The sequence below is a fragment of the Squalius cephalus genome (assembly GCF_949319135.1).
Source record: "Squalius cephalus genome assembly, chromosome: 4".
Classification (NCBI taxonomy): domain Eukaryota; kingdom Metazoa; phylum Chordata; class Actinopteri; order Cypriniformes; family Leuciscidae; genus Squalius; species Squalius cephalus.
The window spans coordinates 36,442,941-36,467,178 of record NC_137125.1 but is presented as its reverse complement, the minus strand read 5'-3'; the positions used below and the strand labels follow the sequence as shown (position 1 = coordinate 36,467,178).

At 37.1% G+C, this 24,238-nt stretch overlaps 1 protein-coding gene across 3 annotated transcripts; it reads right to left on the bottom strand.

Annotated features, from left to right (window-relative positions):
- Nucleotides 1-162: 162 nt before the first annotated feature.
- fgd6 (FYVE, RhoGEF and PH domain containing 6) lies at nt 163-23,908 on the bottom strand. 3 transcript variants are annotated; one of them, XM_079868232.1, is made up of 22 exons: nt 23,697-23,713; nt 23,526-23,594; nt 18,889-20,917; nt 14,382-14,490; nt 13,717-13,784; nt 13,563-13,593; nt 10,961-11,112; nt 10,537-10,693; nt 9,520-9,607; nt 8,266-8,316; nt 7,569-7,627; nt 7,419-7,490; nt 7,255-7,323; nt 6,685-6,768; nt 6,515-6,594; nt 6,225-6,324; nt 4,909-5,052; nt 4,722-4,824; nt 4,462-4,556; nt 3,597-3,725; nt 2,391-2,539; nt 163-2,305 (listed from the first exon to the last, which is right to left on the bottom strand). In XM_079868232.1, exons 3-22 carry the CDS (start codon nt 20,913-20,915, stop codon nt 2,269-2,271), a joined length of 3,804 nt encoding a protein of 1,267 aa, XP_079724358.1. In that variant the 5' UTR covers nt 20,916-20,917; nt 23,526-23,594; nt 23,697-23,713; the 3' UTR covers nt 163-2,268. The 3 variants fall into 3 exon arrangements, with proteins under 3 accessions (XP_079724358.1, XP_079724357.1, XP_079724356.1); XM_079868231.1 differs by lacking the exons at nt 23,526-23,594; nt 23,697-23,713 and adding an exon at nt 23,774-23,908; XM_079868230.1 differs by lacking the exon at nt 23,526-23,594 and having other exon boundaries at nt 23,697-23,768.
- Between the last annotated feature and the right edge of the window lie 330 nt (nt 23,909-24,238).

Below are 24,238 nucleotides of genomic sequence, written 5' to 3'. Positions count from 1 at the left end.
CGCGATGTTGTGAATTTGTAAATAAATACATAAAAATGTTTACGAATTTATATCAGTAGCAGTCATTATTGTATTAGCCCTTAATTAATATACATTGGCTATCAGTAACTTCGCTCTCTTGTTATTGTATCGGCAATTGAAAAACCTCATTCTGCAATGAATCGAAGTGTGTAATGTACTTTTAATATTTATATTTAACAAACATAACCCAAGTCATTATGAAACAAAGTTTAACCAGAGATGCACACGTTATCTCATTACATTACATTATTTATTAAAAAATTATTTGCACTTTACATTTATGTTGGGACATAGCCTACTCCCTTGAAATCCTTAAGATATTAACAGATTACTTCAGGATGTAAAACCTTCTGGAGATCCTCAGAACTTTGGGATACAACAGTGAATTAGTGCCAAGATGACCAGAAGCATCAGGAATAGCAATTATATTTTTCTTAAAAGTGGAAAAAACAACAACAACAACAATAACAGTGGTGTATCTGTTTCCCAAAATCAAAACAATCTTACAAAATGTAAACATTCAAAACAGAAATATGATTGATATCAAACAAATAAAATCCATTTCTTGGACCTGTTACCCTTCAAACGGTGAAAGATCAGTGGCTTGCTGTGCTTGGAGCTGACGGAGGACTTTAGTGAAAACTGTAGAGAATATAATCATGTTATAACCATTGTCAAAGCGTCCTGAACAAGGTGCATTAGAGTATTTAATGTGTGTGTTATATATCTTTCCCTGATAAGAGCACTAGTTTTTTTTTTCTCTGTATTCACAGCCGGTGTGCTATAAATGTCTTATATAGTACGTTAAAACAGTGCTGAGTTAGCCAGCCTAGCACTGTGTCTTTACTACCCATAATTCATTGAGGCCATTAAACATCCTGAACTATTTTAAATACGCCTGCATTATATTACCATTTACAAAATATGTACACTTCCAGTTCAGTCCAGTATGTTTAAAACGCCTACTTTTTACAAAATAGTTTAAGATTATTAAAAACATTTTTGTAACTGTAACAGGCTAACTGAAAAAAAATCAAATAACGAAGGACCTCTTCGGGAAATACGGAAATTTTTCGTAACTTCATTCTTACGCAAATTGTCGCATATAATGCACAAATTGTTTGTAAAAAAAAAAGAATGCGCATACATAAACTGTTGCATGCAATGCGTCAATCTTTTGTTAAAACACGTTCTTGCGTAAATGCTCACATTCATGAACGAATCTTTTGAAAATGTCATATGTAACACAATTGATTGTGAAAATTATTACGTTCTTAAAAAGTATAGTTACATTCAATGTGTGCATCATTCAGAAAATCATTCTTATGTAAATTGTTGCAGGTAATTAACTAATTGTTTGTAAAACCATGCTTGGGTAAACCGTCGCATGTAATGTCTAAAATGCTTGTAAAAAACGTTCTGTAAATGGTCACGTTCAATGCATCAATCGTTCATAAAACCATTTGTGCGCAAATCAGTTGTAAAAACAATGGTTCTACGTACAATTCATAAATAAAGTCACTCTGTTTGTGCTTCACAATTAGGGCCCAGTAACTTTTTAAGCCTTCATTTCCCAGCTTTCACAGTTGAATAACAAAATCTCCCATAATGCACCACGCCAGACTGCACCACATGATCGTGCCAAAGATGCGACCTGGCATCAGACATTCCTTGCATCATACTTGCTCATGCACATTCAGACTTGACTATGAATCACACTAGAGTCCAAATTTTTAAACCTTCATCAGGCAACATGTAATAGCTGCAATTAGATTCAAACTGTCCCTATGACATCATAATGGACTGTTTCAAAATATCTAGCGTTCCAACGTTGGCAAGAATTCGGATTCATAGGTAAACGACACGTCATGTTCAGGAGTATTTGCAAACTTCTGTATGTAGAGCTCATGACTGGTCATTTTGACCCTGAACGCTCTGTGGGCTGGTTTTATGCGAAGGAGTTTTTACAGAGAGGCAGTGTTTGCTAAAAAATACATTAAGAATAAACTTATGGATTAATACCTCACATTTTTGAAGTATGATGGATGCGGTCTGATTAAACTGGCCACTTGTTTTACCTTCATTAAGGTGCTTAAGATAGATTAATGCATAAACTACATCTACCAGCATCCTTTGCTTCAAACTGGGTTTTGATTTCTGCATCCTCAGACGCACTGCCTGTGTAATACAGTGGAGAGACCCAGACCAACGACATTGATTTATTCGATTTAATCCAACCCAGACCAGTCAAAGGATCATGGCCTCTTGAAACGCTTCAATCCATCTGAAAAAGCAGCACAGATTTAGTTTGAATCAACGACTGACAGAACAAACTCTATACAAGTGCATGAAGTATTTTTCTGCAGTACCTCTGAGCAGTGGGGATATCCTCGGCTCTGAAGATGTAGTAGAGTGTGTTTTTATGGTACAGTTTAAACTGCATTTTTTGAGCCGGTCCCGTCTTCTCCTCTCGGAGGAAAAAGCCCAGCAGTGGCTGACTCTCCAATGCCGCAACATCCTGAAAACAACGCAATCATCGTCACATGACAGCTTTTATTATGACATACACATCTGCATATTCTCATGACACTGTGAAAAAAAAAAAAAAAGGGAATAATTGACGTAATTAAAGTTTTCAGTGTTGCAAAAATAGCTGTTTTCAACAAAGAAAAATTCCAAGAACTAGCAACTTTTTCCCAACAAATAGTCCTGTAACTTTACCAAAAAGTCATTCAAATGTCATCTCAAAACTGTCTATGCTGATTGTATACAGTTAAATGTTTCGAAACAGTTATGACGTAACGAAGCCTCGTTTACTGAAATCACGTGAGTCTGATACACGCTCCGAACACTGAACCACAAGCCTCATGAAGCAGTGTTTTGAAATCACCCATCACTACTCATTGTTAAAACTAAATTATAGCATCTGATAATGGTTAAATAATAAAAAAAAGTACCATTTAAAAGGAACACGCCGACTTTTTGGGACTTTAGCTTATTCACCGTATCCCCCAGAGTTAGATAAGTCCGTACATACCCTTTTCATCTCTTTGCGTGCCGTAACTCTGTCTGACGCACCCACCGCTAGCCTAGCTTAGCACAAAGACTAGAGGTAAACGGCTCCATCTAGCATACTGCTCCCAATAAGTGACAAAATAACGCCAACATTTTCCTATTTACATGTTGTGATTTGTATAGTCACACTCCGCCCAAGCTGCAGTGCTTCACCTTCTGAGAATATAGTTCCCATTATGTATACGGTTAGAAGATGGCTGTGTCTCATGTGACCTTGTTATTTGTACACACTGTGACTATATAAATCACAACATGTAAATAGGAAAATGTTGGTGTTATTTTGTCACTTATTGGGAGCAGCATGCTAGATGGAGCCATTTACCTCCAGTCTTTGTGCTAAGCTAGGCTAGCGGTGGGTGCGTCAGACAGAGTTACGGCACGCACGGAGATGAGAAGGGTATGTATGGACTTATCTAACTCTGGGGGATACGGTGAATAAGCTAAAGTCCCAAAAAGTCGGCGTGTTCCGAAAAGTTATTACAAAAATAGAGGCAGCATACTTCACTAGCGGCGTAAGTGTAGAGGACTTTGTTCTCGATGACAAACCACAGTCTCTTCCACGGTTTCTTGTGGCCTTTGGATCTGTGCAGATATCCACTCATGGAGGAGTTCTCAGTGCTGGCAGACACCTGTGAGTGAGATATTTTAATATGACATCAGCTTTGTGGTAAAAAAAAAAAACGAAGCCTTCACTACAGTGACACATAAATTCTCAGTCATTGCATTAAAGGTGCTCTAAGCGATGTCACACGTTTTTTAGGCCAAACTTTTTTTTGTCACATACAGCAAACATCTCCTCATTATCCGCTAGCTGCCTGTCCCCTGAACACACTGTAAAAAAACACGCTCTCTGTAGACAGCCCAGGCTCCACAAACGGCAAGAAAAACAAACTGGCCCAGCCTGGACCACGAAACATAACAAACAGTGTTCCAGCCAATAACCGACAAGAATGATTTGGGGGTGGGGGTTGGGGGGTTAGTGCGCGTGCACATGAAGGGGGGTGTGAGGGGAGTGGAGGAGAGAGAAGCATGAAGAGGGAAGTTAGCTAGAGGAGAGATGTCCTAGACAACGACTAACGTTAGAATTATATTCTCTTGAATTTTGATATGGCCGACACACGACCAAAGAGATGACGTTCCGATGAACAAATAGCAAAGAATAGGGAAAAAGGAGAAGGAACGCTCAAAGTCCTGAATTTACATTGGAAAAGCACGGAAGGGAGGGGGAGGGGACGGGATGAGGAGGAGGGAGGGTCGAGCTAGCCTCCATTTTGTTTGACAATACTTCGAACGTCAACAAGAAGTGACGTCACCCAACATCGCTTAGAGCACCTTTAATGGTAATAATGTACAACATCAGGTCACCTCTTTGAGGGCAGAAGGAATCCTTTTCTGTCTTCTAGAAAAAGCAAATGTCGAACTCCGCCCACTAGGGGAAGCGGTAACATTGGATTGGTCCCCTAAGAGACAAAAGCATAACAGCACATTAGGGATTTGGCTGTGCAACCACACAAGTTTAATACTCCGAGTCAAGCATGAGCAAACAACGCTAAAAACAAGAATGTTCAATAAACAACACTTCTAGTAGAGAAGTGGTTGGTTGGTAGACAGCAGAAATCTCGTACCCTTGTGCTGTAGTTTGATATAGCAGTGGTCGCACACTCGCGCCAGCTGATTCTTCAGGTATTCCAGGTAGAATTTATTGGACGAACATGCCTGACACACCACCTGTTGCCACAACAAACCGATATCAGTCAGACCTATTTGTTCACCAAAAGGAAACAAAGCTTAGATTTTTTTTGTATTTCGAACCTTTCCGCAGGCGCGGCAGTGGTGGCGTCTCCAGGTGAGCGTGAACTCGCACGTGCAGATCATACACATGGTCGTTCTCAAATCTGGAATCCAGATAGGAGCTTTAGAGCCCAACGGTAGACCGTCATCAGAGATTCCCTCCAACTACACACACACAGAAAAACCACAGACGCATGAGACAAAGTCTTTTTACACAAGTTTGAGACACAAAACACGTACGATAAAATCTCAATGAGCTCCTTCACAGCGTGTCTGAAATCAGCCGCTTTTTTTATTTGGAAAAAATAAAGATTTTTTTTAAAATAGGTATAAATGCCAAATAATTTATTTACTTTTTCCAGAGTTGTTTTTTTAAATTTCGATATTGGATGGTGTGAATAGTTTTAAGTACACTTTTTCTGAATATCTTATGACATTAATATTGTTAAACGCCAAGTTGCGTTTTAATATAATTGAATTTCATGCTTTTATGTTACGGAAAGGTCAATATTTTAATTGTGTGAATGAACAATTTAATCAAGTTATGTGAAAAAAAAAAAAGATTCTGAGAATTATCAGAATTTTGCATTAGACTTGGTATGAATAGTTCTGCTGCATTCTTTTATGCTTATGTCTTTTCTAACATTTGTTAAAGCATTAAACTGGCACCATACTTAAAATAATAATAATAATAAAAATTATATTCTTATTCAGTTTTTAGTCTTGTTTTCTAGTACAAATATCTAAACATTCTTAAATCAAAATACATTTACTTGAGACTTGTCTAGTTTTTTGAATTAGGATTAAAATGTGTACTTTAATTAGGTGAATTTAATCTTAACAACAAGAATCAGTATCTGCAAAAGGGTAAGAAGAAATGAACGTGATTCAAAGGGAAAACTATTTTATTTTTCTTGCCCCATTGGCAGATACTGTTTTTTGTTTTATGTATGACTTCTGCTTCTCAAGTAAAAGTATGGAATGTTTAAATATACTGGAAAACGAGACAAAAATCACTTTTTTGCAGTGTACACACATCAAGTCAATGAAGACCCTGTACATTTGATGAAACACACACACAGTTTGTTATTTGTGTTTTCGAGGACTCTCCATAGACAATGATTTTTTATGAACAATCCTTACATTCTATCCTAAACCTTTTATAAAACATTTTTCGTATGATTTATAAGCTGTTTTCCTCATGGAGACCGAAATGTTGTCCCCACAACACAAAATTTCAGGTTTTACTATCCTTGTGGGAACATTTGGTCGCCACAACATAGGGAATACCCGAATCACACACACATACACACACACACACACTTAAGTGCACCCACCTCTTGGCTTCGACTGGAAAAGAAAGAAATCTTCTTTCTGGTGTAGTCATCTATTGCTTTAGCGATGGCTTCAAGCCATTCGTCTCTTTCTGTGGCTGAACTGCAAATGTCAATTATAGTTAGTTATTTCAATTTAATTAAAAACAGCTTCCAGGAATCCATTTTATTTCACTAATGATCAAAAGATGATTATCATGTACAATTACTCATTCCACTACCAATATTTCCTTCATGTAGACCCAGCAGATAAATCATACGTGTGTGTGTGTGTGTGTGTGTGTGTTTCTTACTTGGCAGACAGTATAAAGGAGCGTTCCACACTCTCAATGTTTAACTCATTCTGATAGGCCTCCTGACTTGGTTTGCTCACCTATTAAAGATGTGAGACACACATATGTGTTACATCTCCTGTCAGTGTGTGTGTGTGTGTGTAAAAGTATTATGACAGTGAATATCTGACCTTCATGCCGGCCAGAGAGAGCATGCTGTTGACTTTATACTGGCCAGACTGAACCGGTGTTGTGTACAGCAGAATATCATTAAACTGTTGAGAAAGAAAGACAATTTACTAATGGTTACACCATCCACAGTTTCCTGTCTTATGTAGCAATTTCGTGTATTGTAAAAGACCGTATTAATGTAATCTATTGGTGTGCGGTCACTGGTGTGGTTTTTAGTTTTTTTAGTTTTACTACCTCAAATGTACAAATCAGATTTCATAGATGAAAATATACATTTTTAACTAACTGAAATAAGTTGAAACACTAAAATAACAAACTGGAAAAATAAAAATAAAATAAAACTGATCCAAAACTGAATTAAAAATAAATTAAACCTAAATATTAATATTTATTAGTATTTTTTTTTTTAAAGACAAGAAAATGACAAAAAAATGAATGAAAACAGAAAATCTAAATTAGAAATATTAATAAAAACTATAATGGTACATAAATGATACTAAAACAACGCTGTCTATTTTATAATCAACATTTTAATAGTATTTAGCCTTAACTTGACCATAGTTTCTCACCAGGAAGAACATTCTGGGCTGCATAACTTTCCTGGAGAGTTTCATCAGAGTGCCTTCCTTTAAGAAAACCTGCGAATGAAACAAGAACAGTACATTAGTTTACCAACACAGAGACTTCAGGCACTGCTCAGACACAATGAATCATGGGTACTTGAGTATCTTACCCTGCCAGGTTGGACGATTTCATGATGACCATTCAGACTGTACTGAACCTGCATCAGCTTCTGAAAGTTATCCTGAATAAACGAGATGCGTGTTAGACGTCATTCATATTCATGAGGTCATAATGCGTGGCTGTGTGTTTGTGGCGTTACCCCTTGCTTCATGATGTCGTTCGCGTGGTTTGCCACTTCTTTCACCACACTAAGAGCAGCTGGGTAAATCAAAAACAAAGTATTTAAGAGAATAAGTTTCATTTTGCAGCAAAAATCTCACATAAAGTCAAAAGCTTGATAGATTTTTCAATTTACAGATTCATTATAGTGAACTTGATTTTTTGGACTATAAACATCACAAAGAAATGGACGTAGCTACATATCTTTTCTTCTGTATTGTCACAGACGTTCGAGTGAAACAGATTATTGAAAAGAAAGAAAAATGTCAATAAGATCAATAACATGCCTTTAGAAAAAATAGATATTTATATTTTAAAAGCATTTATAGACTTTAGTCAGGTTAGACGCCATTTTGAATTTACCACGGATAAAAACAAGGCTCTGTGGGATAGGTGTGCAGTCTTTACAATGGCACATACTGTATAAAAGCCCCAGATCATGTCATTTTTTACAACTCAGAACTTAAAAAAAACAAACTGTTTTATAGGGTTTTTGTCAACTGAAAGTTTTTATTTCGGAAAGACGTTTTGATTTGAATTGATTTGTTGGTTTCTGCAAATTTTACCAAGTCATTTTATTTTATTTATTTACTGGCCCCTGGTCATTTTCAAAAAGAGCCACCTTAGCACCGTCATGAGTCCCTGTGTCATTTCCAGGGAAAATTGTATGCTCTTACTTTTTGTGTCTTTGTAGTCGGATGAATCCTCAGGAAGATTCTTCAAATAATCTGAAAGAGACATGAAACCGAAAATTCTAAATTGGTCAGAAAGATTGGCTGTATTCCTTAAAGCTACACTGTGTAGGATTTTCTCCCATCTAGCGGTGAAATTGTTTATGACTACCAACTGAATATTACTTTCTAGCCCCTCCCATTCCGAGGGCGTTTTAACTCCTACGGTGGCCGTATTATTTCAAATCTGCCGGCAGTCGCAAGTAATCTCCCCCTCGCATTCGTCACGGTGCCACTGAGTGTAAAAACGCGAAAGGCGAAGCTTGAATTTCCAGGTATGTCCCTTTTTGGCTAATGTATTTTCAAGATGGAGGCGCAACATGGCTGCCGCCATTCGAGCGACTCGCTCGTAAGTATTCTAAATGGCAGATTCTACGCTTACGAGAATACTTGATTAGTTGGTAGAAGTAATTACACATTAATGAGCACAAAGAACAAAGTGTTTTTTGCAAAGAATCAACTTAAAAAATTACACAGTGTAGCTTTAAATGACTTCATTAGCTTAATTTTAAGTTTAATCATAAGTTTGTTTAAACCTGGTATTAAAATGCGTTTTGGTCGTTTGGATCACAAGAAGACGAGGGAGACACATTCCCGTTTACACCTGGTGTTTAATATCTTTTGTCCACTTTCAACCACTTCTGTCCTGATGTCTTTGAGGGGAGGGTCTATGGGCGGGTAAACGTATGGGCTTTTTCAGATCTTTCAATCAAATGGGCAAAATAAGCTCAAGCTGATTACATATGAACACCCATGGAAAAACATACATGAGTGGATCAGCTTTCATTTCTACTGATAGCAGCAAGACCACGCCAAATGCCGTGAGTGTTAGAAATCAGGAATGGTGAGAGAACATTGTGCTTGGTAAGTTTTTCAACTTCAAACCAAACTTGGGTCTTCAGGCGACAAAGTTTAAATCCCATCTGGTTAGCGCTTCCCATAATGTTTACACATTAGGTCAGTAGGTGGAGAGTAAGCGGTCTTTTGCAGCTGTTTGGATGCTTTCGACCACATGAGCGTTTACACTACGAAAGCAATCCAGACCGAATGTGTTTTCAACTACTTCTGGAAGTAGTTGAAAATGGACAAGCTCAAAACGTTTTAGAGCCCGTTTACACCTGTATTTAGCGTCGTCCACTTGTGATTGGATTGACCAAAACGCATCTTAATACCATGCTGTGTAGGTGTGAGTGTGTGTACCTGTGAGCAGGAGCTGGTATTGAGGTATCCGCTGCACCGGTTTCAGCAGGTAATGCTTCAAAGCAAGACTAGCACAGCGAGGACTCGTCTGAGGATGAATAAGTGAAAGAATTACCAAATGTATTTGTAAAAAAAATGGCTTCCCCTGTTCGAGAAAAATACAAATATGCACTCTGCATTCACTACATATTTAACTATCAATTAATTGTTTTAATCAGTACAGTAATCATGCTGTATATTATAATTTCAGTTCAGTATTTTAATGTCAGAATGTTATTAGAGAAAGTGTCTTTTCTGTATGTTCTATAAACATTACTTTTATTGTAAAAAACAATTATGATACATTTAAATTAAACAAATACAAATTAAATACAAAATTAAAATAATAATAATCTTATTGACTAAGTATATTTATTGATTAAAATGAATTAAAATATGCTACATGCAAATACCATTTGGTATCGTCCACAAGCATTTTACACAACATTAATAATTAATTGCTTAAATTGAAGTTTTTGAAAATGTACCCTTAAAAACAAATATTATCAGAATATTACACATTAAAATTATGCAAACAATAAAAATTCATCCTTCGTGCTCCTGCAGGTTTCATTGTCCGTACGTGTGCAATAACTACTAAAACAGTGTCTCTCTCAACATGTTTTTTCATGTTTTATTGGGACGTTCCATAGACAATGATTTTTATACTGTACAAACTAATCCCCTAATCCTAAACCTACCCATCACAGAAAACTATCTGCATTTTTACATTTTCAAAAAACATCACTTAATATAATTTATAAGCGGTTTTCCTCATGGGAACCAAAAAAATGTCCCCACAAGGATTTCAGATATTGCTTTGTGGGGACATTTTGTCCCCATAACATAGGGTTTACCAGACACCCCACACTACACACACATGAAATATTACTTAAGATGTTATTCTCTATATTAATCACTTTTCATCGTGGGGACGATCATTTGGTCTTATAAAAAAACACGCACACACACTCCTACCTCAAACTGACGAACAACGCTTGCAAAAGGAGGATTTTTGCGACACTGTTCGTCCAGCAGAGCCACGTTACGGTCAAACTCTCGTATGTAAGTGGAATACATCTTCAGATACGGACCCTTCTGAACAAAGATATCAGCCAACCTCTGATGATCAGACCTGCAGGTGTGAGAGATTCCCAAAAACAAAATGTTCAGTATTAAGCAATGAAAGATTGACAAGTTTAGGGAATACGCGTTTTTATTTATATAGAAGTTATAATCCCACCAACTACTAAATGCTCTCATTCTTTTGCATCCTTATTTGAACTCTCTGTGCTGCTAGCCACGAAACATACATGCTACTCCAACACAAAAATGACATGAAACTCATTTGCAATACATTTAACTTTCATATGGTGTGTGTGTGTGTGTGTGTGTGTGTTACCAGTGGGCCACTCTCTCCTCCAGCTCTTTCAGCAGGTCTTTATTAAGTTCGTAGAGTTGGGGCAGATAGTACAAGATTTGATTCAACACTTTCTCCTCCACCAACGGCTTCCCGCTCGCACGAGTCGCTTTGGCAACTGCGTCCCGGAAATCCTGACACAGAAATGGAGATGTAAGCTACTGCCAAAATTTCAGGCTACGGCAACAAAACAAAGAGAACTAACCAAGATGAGTAATAGCAAAAGACACACGCTAACATCCGTGAATTCAAACAATGACTTTATTCACTAGACCAAAATTTTTGATATATCTTTCATGGTATAATCAGCTAAAATTAACAGTGCCATAAACTAGCACTCAACGACATTTTCAAACACAGAGTAAAAACAAACAAACTGAAGCGCATAAACTCACAGCACAGTACATCTACAGCTGTAACAGGAAGTAGAGAGTACATTTTCTCTCACAAACACACACACACACACACACACACACACACACACACACACACACACACGTGTCTTTAGGACAGCTGTTTAGGGTCACGGCCAAATAAGTGGGTTAAAGGGAGGGTGGGTGTAATTACTTTCCGAAAACTCTCTCTGTCCGTTGATCTCTTATTCCTTTACCACAGTCTCTCTGGACAAGCTCTTCCTCTAGTCTTTCCTCCGCCGTCTCTTTCCTGTCACTCTTTCTCTGACTTTTTCTCTAATTCTTTACATCAATCTGAAGGGTCAGGATGCACCACAGTTCTATAACTAGTTAACCATTGAGGTCGACTACATTTTTTTTCTTAGAGGTGATGCTTTAAACGGGACAAAGTATGACACATTTTTATTGTTTACTAAAACTAATACAAATATTTTTCGTTAATTGAAATAATTCTAAAATAAAATATAAATATTAGTTGAAAAACTTTATTAGACGTGTTAACTTGGCAACTAACTGAATTAAAATACGATGAAGTACTAAAACTGCTAAAAATTTAAACTTGAAATAAAAAATTAACCTACACAATAAAAATGAAAAAAGCAAGCAACAAAATCACTAAAACTTGAATAAACTAAAACAGGACATTAAAAAATGATTCAAAATATTAATTAATGTATCTCGCAATTCAGATTTTTTTCTCGCAATTATGACTTTTTTTCCTCACAGTTGTGAGTTTATATCTCGCAATTCTAACTTTTTTTTTGCCAATTGTGAGTTTATATCATTCGATTCAGATTTTTTTTGCCAATTGCAAGTTTATATCTTGCAATTCTGACTTTTTTTTGCCAATTGCAAGTTTATATCTCGCAATTCTGACTTTTTTTGGCAATTGCAAGTTTATATCTCGCAATTCTGACTTTTTTTGGCAATTGCAAGTTTGAATCTCGCAATTCTGTTTTTTTTCTCTCACAATTGCAAGTTTAGGTCTCACAATTACAATTTTTTTTTTTCTGGCAATTGCGAGTTTTTATCTCGCAATTCTGACTTTTTCTCGCAATCTGTTTATTACGGAAGCCCTGAACCACAACGTAAAAAAAAAAAAAATTCTGTAAAAAAAAAATGCTATCATTTCGAGATTAAAGTCGAAACGTTTCGACTTTAATCTCGAAACGTTTCGACTTTCGACTAAATGACAGAATTTTATTTTTTTACGTTGCGGTTCAGGGCTTCCGTAGTTTATCGTGCAATTGCGAGAAAAAAATCGGATTTGTGAGATACAAAAATTTAATTAAATAAAAATCGCAATTATTTATTATTTTATTTATTATTATTTATTAACTTTTTTCATTTTTATTTAGTGGCGGAAACCAACATACATATTTAAGAAAGGTGTTAAGTGTGCTTTAGCACACTAATAGTCTACTTTAAGCACACTGAAGTTTTTCCCTGTTATTCCATTTAAAGCACCTCAAATGTAACTTTTCATAATTCACTGCGTTCAATATTACATTTCTAATAATAATGTCGGACTTGAAGTGCAGTGACCAATGTATTGACCAATGCACCTACAATGGCCATTACGTTGAGATCAACATTAATAAACAGTAATTCTCACATGATTCATGAACCATGCAAGAATACCAGAAAGAAACATGGTGTTACTATCCACAAATGACTATTTACATGCGCAAACTCCGACCATTGCAATCACGTGCGATTTAGACAACCATGAGCTTCACATTTCTGCTTTTAACAGCAACAGTTTTGAACAGCCTTTAAAATGCCTTGCCCCAAAGATGTCTATCGTAGATGCATTACAGTTAATGCTATATTTTTGCTTAAGGGACGAGTCAAATTGTTTTTGTGGCAATCAACATTATGCTGTCAACTTGTATTGAACCCAGAACATTTCAATGTCGATGGTCAGTTTAGAATGTAGTCTTGCACGTATTTAAATACACTTGCACACAGCTACTCATTAAAATCCAAAAATAAACAGACAAATGTGTCTGTGTGCGTGTTTCCCTCTATGATCCTACTGTAACTGTGAGAATCAAAAACTATTCGAGAACACATTCATGTGAAAAAATGTATAAAATTGGACACTTTCTGCATAAAATAATTATTGCTCTGATTCAAATCTGGAGCCAGTGAAAACAGCGATGACTTACGATGTGAAGTAACTTCAGAACATCCACAAATCTGCAAAGACAAACAAACACAATGAATCAAAATATAAATTATTTTAAAAGCATTAAAATAAGTTTTCATGGAAGGCAGGTCATAATAAAATGCTTTCAAATGTCATTGGCCGTTTGTACTTACACTTTCTCGGAGCTCATTATCTCCATTGCGATGTGGACCACCTTGTTCCTCTTTGCTCGCTCTACCTCCTAATGACACACAAGTTAAAATGCTGTTATAATATTAGACCATTTAAAAATCTATGGTATAACTCGAAGTGTCATACTTGCATAGTCGCTACATCCAACCATGATTACCAACAACAAACAGCCTCATAGCAAAACAAATGTGAGTGTGTGTTTGTGTGTGTTGTTTTGAGCTAGTGAGAGGCTGCAGTCTTTATTTGGATCAGGGTCTGTCTAAACACAAGGGCAAAGTTTGACTGAAAGCACCCCCTGTTTGGGGGTCTCTCTGGATTATTTTCAGACAGAAAGTCTGCTGGACAAACCTTCCCAAATCAATGATTTGGAGCTCATTCTTTTAAAGTTTTTCTCTTCAAATGGAAATAACAACATTCTCAATGTATTTAAAGGGTTCGTTCACCAAAAAATGAAAGTTCTGTCATTAATTACTCACGTCGTTCCAAAAACTTTCATTCATCTTTGAAAGATATTTTAGAGTAAAACCTGAGAGATTTCTGCCCCTGTGTTCTGTTGAAAGTCCATTCCACTAAAACTTCAAAAAAGTTCAGAATGACAATGTAAAATGTAATCCATGTGATTGTTGTGATGTTGTTTTGTGCGTACCTCTTTATCTTTTGATTGACTCATGTCTTCCTTACTGGAGTCGGAGCTGTTACCATCGTCCTCGTTGGAGCTCAATCCATCCTCTGATAGATCACCACTCACAGAACATCTGTTGTCAAACAAGATCCGTCCAAAGTACATACAATCAAACATGTATTCACACACAAAAATACACACACATTTAAAATTCAAACTAGTGTAACATTCAATTTCAACCTAGTTTCCTTTATATTGACAGGCAGTAATTTCTTTTAAAAAACATGTGCAATAATAATAATACTAAATGAAAATAAATAAAATAAAAAATAAAATATGATATATATATATATATATATATATATATATATATATATATATATATATATATATATATATATATATATATATATATATATATAAAATATTTAAATATTTAATATTATTAACGTGATTTTTGCATGTGCCTACCATGACACAACCTCATTTGTCAAGTTTAAATATGCACAGGAAGGATGCAAATTAAATTTGCTATTTGCAGCTGGATTTTCATTGAATAAGAATTTAAATTTCAGTCTGTTTCTAATACTAACACTAGTGGTGAAAAGTTTGGAAACATTAAGGTTTTTTAATGTTTTTGAAAGTAGTCTCTTAATCTCACTAAGGCTACATTTATTTGATAAGAAACATACAGTAAAAACAGCAATACTGTGAAATATTATTACAATTTAAATGAACTGGTTTCTGTTGTAATACATTTTAAAATGTAATTTATCCTGTGATGCAAAGCTGAATTTCCAGCAGCAATTACTTCAGTGTCACATGATCTTTTAGAAATCATTCTAACATGATGATTTGGTGGTGAAGAAACGTTTCTTATTATAATAAATATAGTCTTTTGAAGTGATATGAGAGCGAGAAAAAATATATATATTTTCATTTTTGGGTGAAGCATCAGAAAGCTCAAGCAAACTCTCACACATGCTGATGCATTCACATACTTTCTGCCCTCTTTCTGGTTCCTCTCGCTCTCATTCTTTCTCCTGTGGCAGGACAGAGCAGCTCTTGTTTACAGCTTATATAAACTCACTCTGCAAAGAGACACACACACACACACACACACACACACACACATAGACAAACCCTCAAATGCACAACCTCTCACACACACACACACACACACACACACACACACACAAACACACACACACACACACGAGTTTGGAGTTTCTGTCGTGCCTGGGCAATTACTGTGAAATGTGAATGTTATCTAAAATTGGAGTTTAACTATCTATTAAGGGCCCTCAAATTCAGAAGCTGGAATGTGCGGAATCTGAATATCACTGAATTAATTATTGACTTTTACCACAGTGATGATGACTCACACAACCTAAACGTATTCTTAATTATCTAAATAAGGATTGATTATTGTTTTTCATATAGAACTCATTATAATTATTACCAACAAACCCAAACTCTACACCTTCAAATAAATAAATAAATAGCTTTTTTTCAATTTAGGATGTCCCTGAATGTCTCCAAAAGAAGGTTTTGTAGGTTTTCATTTTGCTCCATTTTGTTCCAAAACTATAGCTAATAGACAGACAGACAGACAGACAGACAGACAGACAGACAGACAGACACACACACACACACACACACACACACACACACACACACACACACACACACACACACACACACACACACACACACACACACACACACACACACACACACACACACACACACACACACACACACACACACACACACACACACACACACACACACACACACACACACACACACACACACACACACACACAGGTTTCAAGTGCTTCTGCCTGACTCCCATTAACCAATAAAGTCCACTGATAGTTCAAATCCCACAGTTGAAGAGAATGTTTTCAGAATGTAATACTAGCATAGTGCCTAGTTTATACTGTGCAGTATACACTGTATGCTACCTAATATTTAAAAAAAATCTGAAACAGTATGCAGAAACAAGGAAGTAGTATGCTACATGTGCAAGTGTATATAAATCAGCATCAGAGACTGACAGGGAAGAGAAGAAATTGTTGAATAAAGTCGTTATTTTTTTTATTTTTTTTGCGCATAAAAAGTATTTCTCGCCGCTTCATAACATTAAGGTTGAACCACTGTAGTCACATGGACTATTTTAACGATGTCTTTACTACCTTTCTAGGTCTTGAAAGTAGTTATGTCATTGCTGTCTATGGAGGGGTCAGAAAGCTCTCGGATTTAATCAAAAATATCTTCATTTGTGCTCTGAAGATGAACAAAGGTCTTACAGGTTTGGAACGACACGAGGGTGAATGATTAATGACTGAAATGTCATTTTTGGGTGAACAAACACTTTAATTTCTTACAATTAAAAAAAAAAATTCCCCTCCTGTTTCTAATTCAACATTTCTTGAGCAGCAAATCATCATATAAGAATGATTTCTGAAAAAGATATTCCCAATATTACTGTTTTTGCTGTATTTTGGATCAAACAAATGCATTCTTGGTGAATATAAGAGACTTTAAAAATCTTACCGATCTAAAACTTTTGAACGGTAGCGTAATTTTTGTAAGCAAAAACACTTGGGATTTAAGTTAATTTAAGTCCAAAGTGTATTCTGTTGTTGTGTGCACAGCAAAGTTTTTGTACTGAGAGATCAAAGATGATAATGTATTACTACTGCGATCAAGGGCTTTAGCCCATATGACTGTAAAATATTTGTTGGTAACAACTTGCTGACAACTCAAAACATACGACCACAAACTTGATTCAACCTCCTGTGCATCTGGAAACCAACTGCGGATTTAGCAAATGCCGTAAGTTTTCACCAGCACTGAGACCTCATCACTGACAAGCCAATGTGTGGTGGAGGTCAAAAATGTGGACGAAGTCTACAGTCATCACAATAAACACACTACAAGCCAAAAGTTTGGAATTTATGTTTCTTATCTTCTTTAAATTATTTTTTGATCTACACTGTAAACAAAGATTGCTGTGATAACAACTTAAAATTCAACATTAGAATAAGACATAATGTGTTGTTTCAACTTAAAAAATATGTGTTCGTGCTTGACTTAAAATATTAAGTTTACTTAAGTTGGATATTTAAGTTATCAACAAATTTTAAGTTGTTATAACTAATAACAGCAACTTTTTTACAGTGATGCAGATATTCTTGAAATTAGTTTTGTAGACAAAAATAAACTGTGCTTGCGCATGAATTCTTCTACAACACTAAAATAAAACTTTATTACAAAAGCACTTACTGCTGAGAAATGTTAGCCATGTGCTCTGATGCTTTATAATGAGGTCAGTAACAGTCAGCAGTTGGTATATTTGTAATCAGAATAAGATGATTCACGTTTTACTGACATTTTTGCTACTGTGTTGGAAATGTTGCAATGACAAAGCATGACTGTGAGCCAGAAGATTTCAATTGAAAATTCTGAGAATGAGAGAAAAGAGTGTGGGAGAAACAGAGAGAGAGAGAGAGAGAGAGAGGGAAAGGTTATTTTCCAGTGGCTCAGCTCTCTCCTCTACAGACATTTCCTGCTCTGGCCACTGAAAATAACCCACAGGAAAACAGCCCAACCTGGACTCAAAGAGTGGACTGTAACCCTCTCACACACACACTTCCATGACCACACAGACCAAACCAACACAGTGCACATTAAAATATATATACTTGTTGCTAAGTAGGTTTTAACAAATCACAACAGCTGAAACTGGCAAAGCTCCAGCTTACCAAAATGCAGCATGTTGTGATCCAGATTTTCTAATTTTGGAATGACTCTATGTATATATGAGTCTAAAGGCCCATTCACACCCAGATGACAACTATATTGATAACTATATTGCTTTAAATTCTATGAGAATAGAAAAGTCTACAACATAACATCTATAACAATAATGACATTCACAGCCAATCAGAATCCATCGGCTTTAAAGAGCTTAACCATTTAACGCTAATATAGTTAGCGTTATAGTTATCTTAATGTGAACAGACCTTTAATATGTTGTAGGCATTTGATCAGCAAAGGTCCAATAGATGTGAATATACACTGTAATTTTTAAACATTGCCTGAGCAAAAGCTCACATCAAGCCCTCCTTAAACTTTTAAGCCATTCCACTAAGAGCGTTTTCGGATATTCTAGATGCTGATTAGAAATCCTAAAACATAGCTGGCTGATCTATGTAGTCTTAGAGGTCGTTCGCACTTCGCGTCTGAAAACACTGAACCGCTTTCTCCTTCTTTCCTTCATAGACGTGTCTAGAAAATAAGAGATTTGCGATGGCAATTTCTCGTTGCAAGTCTACATTTAAAATTTAAAAAACTTGTGAATGGCCCCTTTACCAACTAATGTAATGGTGTAGTTATAGCAAATAAACTATGCAAACCATCCAAACACTGACTTCTTGGTCTTAAACATCAACATTTGTTGATAAATTATTATGTCCTTTAAATAAATGTTGTATACATATATATGCATGCACAAACTGACCTGTTCACGTCACATGGTTCCTGCACTTCATACACTCCTGTGTCTGCATCCTGGTTGGAATAGACCCAGGGCAGGTTCATGTACTCTGGAATCTCCTCGTATAAGGGGACGTTCTCGTATTCCACCCCACAGTCAGGCTCACTGTCACCTTGAGCTTCTTCCTCATCACCACCAGGGGTGACCTGATTAGTGCGCGTGGCTTTATGATCCTCGTATTCCGCATCAGTACGAGTGCAATCCAGGGACTGTCCACCGCGAAGCAACTTCGGAAGCAACCGTGCACACACGCGCAGCTCTAGAAGTTTCCGCAAGCTACGTCGCGTTTGATCGGATCGCACCAACGGCTCGGAGGATTCGGATCCAGTGTCCACTCGCTGAAGATCTGCAGAGGAAAACGACTTTGCCCTCTGTTTGACGAAAACAGCTCCCATACCTCCAGCCTGTGGTTGGCTGTTACTGCGAGTCGGCTGGTTTTTACTGAAGAGAGGGATGCTAGGCAGGGCGACTCGCCATGAAGGTTTCTCCGGAGGAGGTGCCGGGAGTTCTCTGAATACGGGAGGACTGGAGTTGGGAAGCGGAGGGGGTGTGTGCGTTACCGGACACGTGTTTTGCTTCCGCAACACAACAGATGCGGGAAGACTGTTTCGTTGGGGCTTTTTAGGCATGACTTTCGGTGACCTTTCCTCCCCATCCAAAGATGGCTTGCTTAAAGCTGCAACTTGCGAGCCACAGCTGAGCTTAATCTGTTTAGGAAGACTCCGCGTTATTGGGTATCGAGCAAAATCTCCATATACTCCATCATCATCTTCATCATCATTGCTTTGCACCTCCTCATCTTTACTACTAACCAAGGAATCTTGAAGATCTGAGTGGCAATGCAAAAGCAAGCTGTCCACTGATGTTGAGGCCTTGCACAAGGAATCAACCATTTGTAGGAGGGATTTCTGTCGAGGTGGCGGAGCTGGAGGTTGTGACCCCTCCTCCTCTGCAGCTGTGTTCATGGAAGCTAGAGTTACGCCATTTGTTGGAACCGAATAATGGGTGGATTCTAGATCAGGAAGCATGTCTTCAGTATGTGCACTGTGAAAAGAGTCTACATTGTGCAAAGAATCAGTGTTGGTTGAGGAGCCAGTGTCTGTGTTTTCCGCGTTCTCTTTAGGGGAACATAAATTTAGAGGTGTGTCAGTGTAGGCGTGACTGGTTGAAGTGTTTTCGGGACTTTCTAGTAATTTGTCTGTCTGAATGCGTTCAGAAGTCTCTGTAGGTGCTTGAATGTCTGAAGGTGCAATTTCCACAACATTCTGCCTAACAAGTGCCCTCCGAGGACGTCGTGGATGGGGTACAGGGAGAGGCTTGCTGGGAGGTGCAGGGTAACCAACATTGTCACTGACGCAAGAGCCAAAAATAGAGTTTCCGGTTTGTTTCTCCTCGACAGATCGTTCCTGTAGGGGTTCTGTAGGACTGTGACTTGGGATCTGGACAGAAATTTGTATTTGTGTACCTGTCTGGTCCTTTTCTACTGTGGAAGAGTTTGTTTCTTCCTGTGCCTCTGTGGAAGTGTGGGATGAGTCTGTGGGAGCACGTATTTGTTCCCGTTCAGATTGGGATGCATGTTCCCATGTGTCATTGTAAAACAACTGTTCTTTGGGGCTGTCGCCCTCTTTGAAAACACCTACCTCTGCTGTTCCACATATTTCCTTAGAATCCTCTGATTTGCTGTTACCTAAGTGATGACCTTGAGTGCAGGGTGGTATGATGTAATGGGACAGGTGTGAGGGTAGTAGAGCAGGACCCCCATTTTTGGAGACAGGGGGATGCTGGGTCTTGCAAGGATCTTGTCTTGGCTGGAGAGGTTTCTGAGGGGCTTTGGGCAGGCTTGGTTTGGGGGCGACGGCAGGTTTTCCTCTCTTGTGCGCAGTGGGTGAGGGTGACGGCAGCAGGATCTCTGGTTTTGGGGCGATGGGGGGAGGCGATGGCTTCTGCGACTGAACCAGCTTGGGTTTGGGGGCAACCGGCGGTTTCTTCATTCCTACATAAACTCACACAGAGAAGGAAGAGGGGGGACTACATGAATTCATTGAATAGACTTGCATACCACAGACACACAGCTGAACACGATGGGTCACGACTGAGGTCAAGATTGAAACCTAGTGTTTAGAATTGTGAGAAATCTTGTAAATGAAGGTCCAATGTGTGTCATTATCATGTCCCGATTTCGTTATCACTCTCAATAATGCTGAACAGCATATTCTTGTACAGCATTCTAGACAGTGGCTTCATACTTTCATGAGCGTTAGATCATCATAGTAGATTATCACTGAGATTTCAGACCTTTCAAAAAAATTCCCTGATTCTTGAGAACCAAAACAGTCTAGAGACAGGAAAATATAAGAGATTATGTACCAAGACATTGTTTTTTTTTTTTTTTTTAGTTTAACACTTTTAGAGGTAGGCTACTCACCTATGTTTTTATGTTGATGAGCATTCAACAATCCCAGTTATAAAACAGAAAATAAGCATTATTAGGGCAACCTTAACTTAATTGCAGGTGAAATTATAGAAGGTTAAGGATGGCTTTGATATTGCCCTATTTATAAAATGTAAACAGTATCAGATATGGACATTGTTGTGAAAACTTTATAAAGGAGGTGTATTTTTACAATGAACCTTTAATGTCTGTGAGGACAAAGATTTCATTTTAAATATTTATATTTACACAGAACCGGTCAAAAGTTTGGAAACATAAATAGTTTTTGAAAGAAGTCTCTTATGCTCATCAAGCCTATTTATTTGCCAAAAATACAGAAAAAAAGATATTATTACAATTTAAAATAATGGTTATCTATTTTAATATACTTTAAAATATTGTTTATTTCTGTGATGCAAAGCTGAAGTTTTAGCATAATTATTCCAGTCTTCAGTGTCACATGATCCTTCATCATTCTAATATGCTGAATTATTATCAATGTCCTGCTGAATATTTCTAAAAAAAAAAATAACCTGTGATACATTTTTTTTCAAGATTCTTTGATGAATAAAAAGTTTGAAAAAGAACAGCATTTATTTAAAATAGAAATATTTTGTAACAATATACACTACCGTTCAACTGTTTGGGGTCAGTAATTCTTTCTTTCTTTTTTTTGAAAGAAATTAATACTTTAATTCAGCAAGGATGTGTTAAATTGATAAAAAGTGATAGTAAAGATTTATATTGTTAGAAATTATTTCTATTTTGAATAAATGCTGTTCTTTCAAACTTTTTATTTATGAATGAATCCTGAAAAAAGTATCACAGGTTCCAAAAAAATATTAATCAGCACAACTGTTTCCAACATTGATAATAAATCAGCATATTAGAATGATTTCTGAAGGATCATGTGACACTAAAGACTGGAGCAATGATGCTGAAAATTCACCTTTGCATCAACGAAATAAATGATATTTTTAAGTATATTAAAAAAGAAAACCATTATTTTTAAATATTAATAATATTTTACAATATTCTTCTGTATTTTGATCAAATAATTGCAGGCTTGAATGAGCATAAGACTTCTTTCAAAAACATTAAAATAATAATGTTTCAAAACTTTGACCGGTATTGTATATTTCCCTTTAATTTAATTTAATATAATATGAATTATTCAGTTACAGGCAAAAAGTGGAAATGTTACTATGCTCAAAACTAATGGCAGGTGTAGGGTATATTCTGTCTCAGGTGTATCGGTGTATAGTAAATACCTTAATTTCATACAAATGCAGTTACTACAATTATTGTCACTTTGTTACAGACATAAAAAAAATAAGTAACAGAAAGATTGTGGAGATTTTACATGGTTTGAAGTAAATCCTATTTTAAATTATAAGTATTACAGGAAACTATCAGTTACCACTGGAAAGTTAATATAGTTGAATGTTTTGATTTCCGACCTCTCTTTTATGTCATAATTAGAAAAGGACAATAATTGAATTGACTTCACTGAATTCACTTAGACAGCGCTTTCGGAAGAGGAAAAAAAAAAAAGCTTGGGTTTGTTGATGCTCTCTTGAGGAAATGTGGTCTTCCCATTCCAAGGGAAGCAATCCAAGACTAATCCCAGAGGCGCCCTCCTCCTCCTCCGCTCATTCTGCTCTGTGATCCGGAGCTCGTGCTTCAGTCCGGAGCGTCTCGCGGGCCCGTGCTTTAGTACTCGAGCTCCGGATCACAGAGCTCGCGAGCTGTCTTTCTTTCACCTCATCATCATCCTCCTCCTCATCATCAGCAGCACGCGAGAGGGAGTCATCAGGCGGATGTTGTGCGGTAGAGTCCCTTACAGCAGTGGAAAGAAAATCACGGGGTTTTTCTTTAGACTCTTTCCTTATACCCTCCACAACAGTGTCCATATCGATTGAAGAGAACAAAGAAACAAAGTAAACTCGCCCAAAATGGTTCTCTGTGTGTGATAAGTAACCGAAGAAACGGGGAAAGGAAACAAAGCAAAGTTGAAACAAAAGATTCAAATCAAAGTATCCAGTGCGGCTTCCATATGCCTGCCTGGGGGAAAAAACTGGATAATGCTGAAAATAAAAACAATGTTTAAAAGCATTGCGGTGAAAAAAACAAAACATGCCTATATCACAACCACAACATTGCTCCTCACCTTCTTCATCCAGGAATTTCTTCTTGTGCTTCTTTTGGGAAAATCGTCCCGTTAGCACAAGATTAGCCTCTAACACACAGAGAACGGGAACACTGCGACTTCGTTAAAGTTACACCGGTTGCAACACTTGGAAATATTCTAATGAAACCGTTAAATATCGCAACATCTTACCATTTTGCCCTACATGTCCCTGCCTAGACTGCTTGTTCAACAGAAGTAGCTGATGTTTATTCATCCAGGAAACTAACCTGTACTCATGATCCCCAAACGACTCTCTTTACTCCATGAATGAGCTGCATTCAGCACAGTTCCTTCAGATTCAGCTCTTCTCTCCTAGTGGGAGCCATTGCTGGTGTTAGAGGGAAAGACAACTCGATATCTTCAAAAGATCATCCAGACTCTTTGTATTTCTATTGAGTCGGAATGAGTTCCATGCTTTCCATGTTTTTTTTACCACCGCTTTTGTAAAGCTGGAACGGCGAAGTCCAGTCAAAGAGTTCAATAAAAACTTTCACGCTCCGCCGCTAGAGGCGATCTCACTGTTCGAGCGTTGGGAGATCCGATTCATTTAGCGAGTCGGTTCATTGAACAGATCAAGGTTTTTTTTTTCCAGCAACCAGTTTCAGTTATTCATTCCCTCCGTAAATAAACAGGTGATGTGTTTGATTATGTCACCTTAATAACGGTTTTCTCAAGATATACGATTACACATT